Source organism: Branchiostoma belcheri, unplaced genomic scaffold (genome assembly GCF_001625305.1).
Source record: "Branchiostoma belcheri isolate BF01 breed outbred unplaced genomic scaffold, Haploidv18h27 scaffold17, whole genome shotgun sequence".
NCBI classification, from domain to species: domain Eukaryota; kingdom Metazoa; phylum Chordata; class Leptocardii; order Amphioxiformes; family Branchiostomatidae; genus Branchiostoma; species Branchiostoma belcheri.
In genome coordinates, this window is record NW_017803157.1 from 1,235,071 (window position 1) to 1,236,466 (window position 1,396).

At 48.6% G+C, this 1,396-nt stretch overlaps 1 protein-coding gene across 1 annotated transcript in view; it reads left to right on the forward strand.

Annotated features, from left to right (window-relative positions):
- The window catches only part of LOC109466571 (hepatocyte growth factor receptor-like), a 13,408-nt gene that overhangs the window by 11,697 nt on the left and 315 nt on the right, over positions 1-1,396 (forward strand). Inside the window, exon 16 of the mRNA XM_019764301.1 lies at positions 795-1,045. Within this exon, the coding sequence (XP_019619860.1) occupies positions 795-1,045 (251 nt within the window). The remainder of the gene's footprint in view (positions 1-794; positions 1,046-1,396) is intronic.

Genomic DNA, 1,396 nt, shown 5'->3' on the forward strand with positions numbered 1-1,396 from the left:
ACACAGAGAGAGAGGGAGAGACAGAGAGAGAGACAGAGAGAGAGAGAGAGAGACCAAAAAAAGAATACTTCCGTTTTTCATAGACCTAAAATTTGAGACGCTAAGCATTCTGTACCAGTGTTCTTGATCAGCTACCTGCCATACTATCATAAATCATGAAACATCTAACGTTAAGGATGGAAAGCTATCAATCATGTTCCCCTAATTGTGACAATCCATAGTCTGGAACTTCTTGAATACATAGAAAAAAACATGCAAATGGATTTTCCTTTTTTTTCTTGAGATATGTCACAATTGGTTCATTTTTGTTTGTCAGTGGAGTTTTGGGGTGGTCCTGTGGGAGATCATCACGGCAGGAGCTCCGCCGTACGGAAGGTTAAGCAACAAGGACACCATGGTGCAGGTGAAGAACGGCTACCGGCTGCCCAAACCTCAGCACTGCCCCAGCGAACTGTGAGTAGTCTACGTACTATCGTACATGTATAAGGCCGTGATTGTTTGATTATATGGTTGACACTCAAGTTTTTGACTTGTGACTTTTTTTTTAATTTGGTGCATACTAAGCATAACTTGTGCATGTCCTTTTGATCACATGCGGTCATTAGAACAGAATGCATGTTCCATTTTGGTCATCGGAACAGAACGCATGTTCTATTTTGGTCATTGGAACAGAACCCATGTTCCATTTTGGTCGTTGGAACGGAACACATGTTCCATGTTCTATCAAATGGAGCCTTCTGATTGGTCGACGTCTCCTGGCTACAGATAATCACTTTTTTACCCCAACTTGACAGATATGACATCATGCGGAGCTGCTGGCTGAAGAACCCGTCCGGGAGGACGGACTTCGAGAGCCTGGTGAAGCGGCTGGAGGCGATGCACAACAAGTTCGCCCCCAAGGACGGCGGCCCCCGTCCCAACCTCCCAACCAACGGCGGTGGCCCTCCCCCGCTTCCCCCTCCCAATGGCGGCGGCCCTCCTCCACTCCCTCCTCCCAACGCAAACAACAGCGGCCGTCCTCCGCTGCCGCCACCTAACGCAAAGGGTGCCCCTCCCCAAAACGGAAAGGGAGCCTCTCCCCAAAACGGAAAAGGAGCTCATCCCCAAAACGGAAAAGGAGCTCCTCCCCAAAACGCAAGGGGAGCAAAGGGAGCCGCTCCCCCAAATGCAAAGGGCGGCCCTCCCAAAAATGCAAAGGGAGGTCCTCCCCCAAACGGAATGGGAGGCCCTCCCAAAAACGGAAACGGCGAACCACCTCCTCTCCCTCCCCCTAATGCCAATCGCGGACCCAAGAAAAAAATGAGCAAATGTGTTGAGACACATTTGTCTTTCTTCAACACTTTCTGTAAAGAATGGAATGTAGTTTGTAACATAATTGGAAAATTACAATTGGATC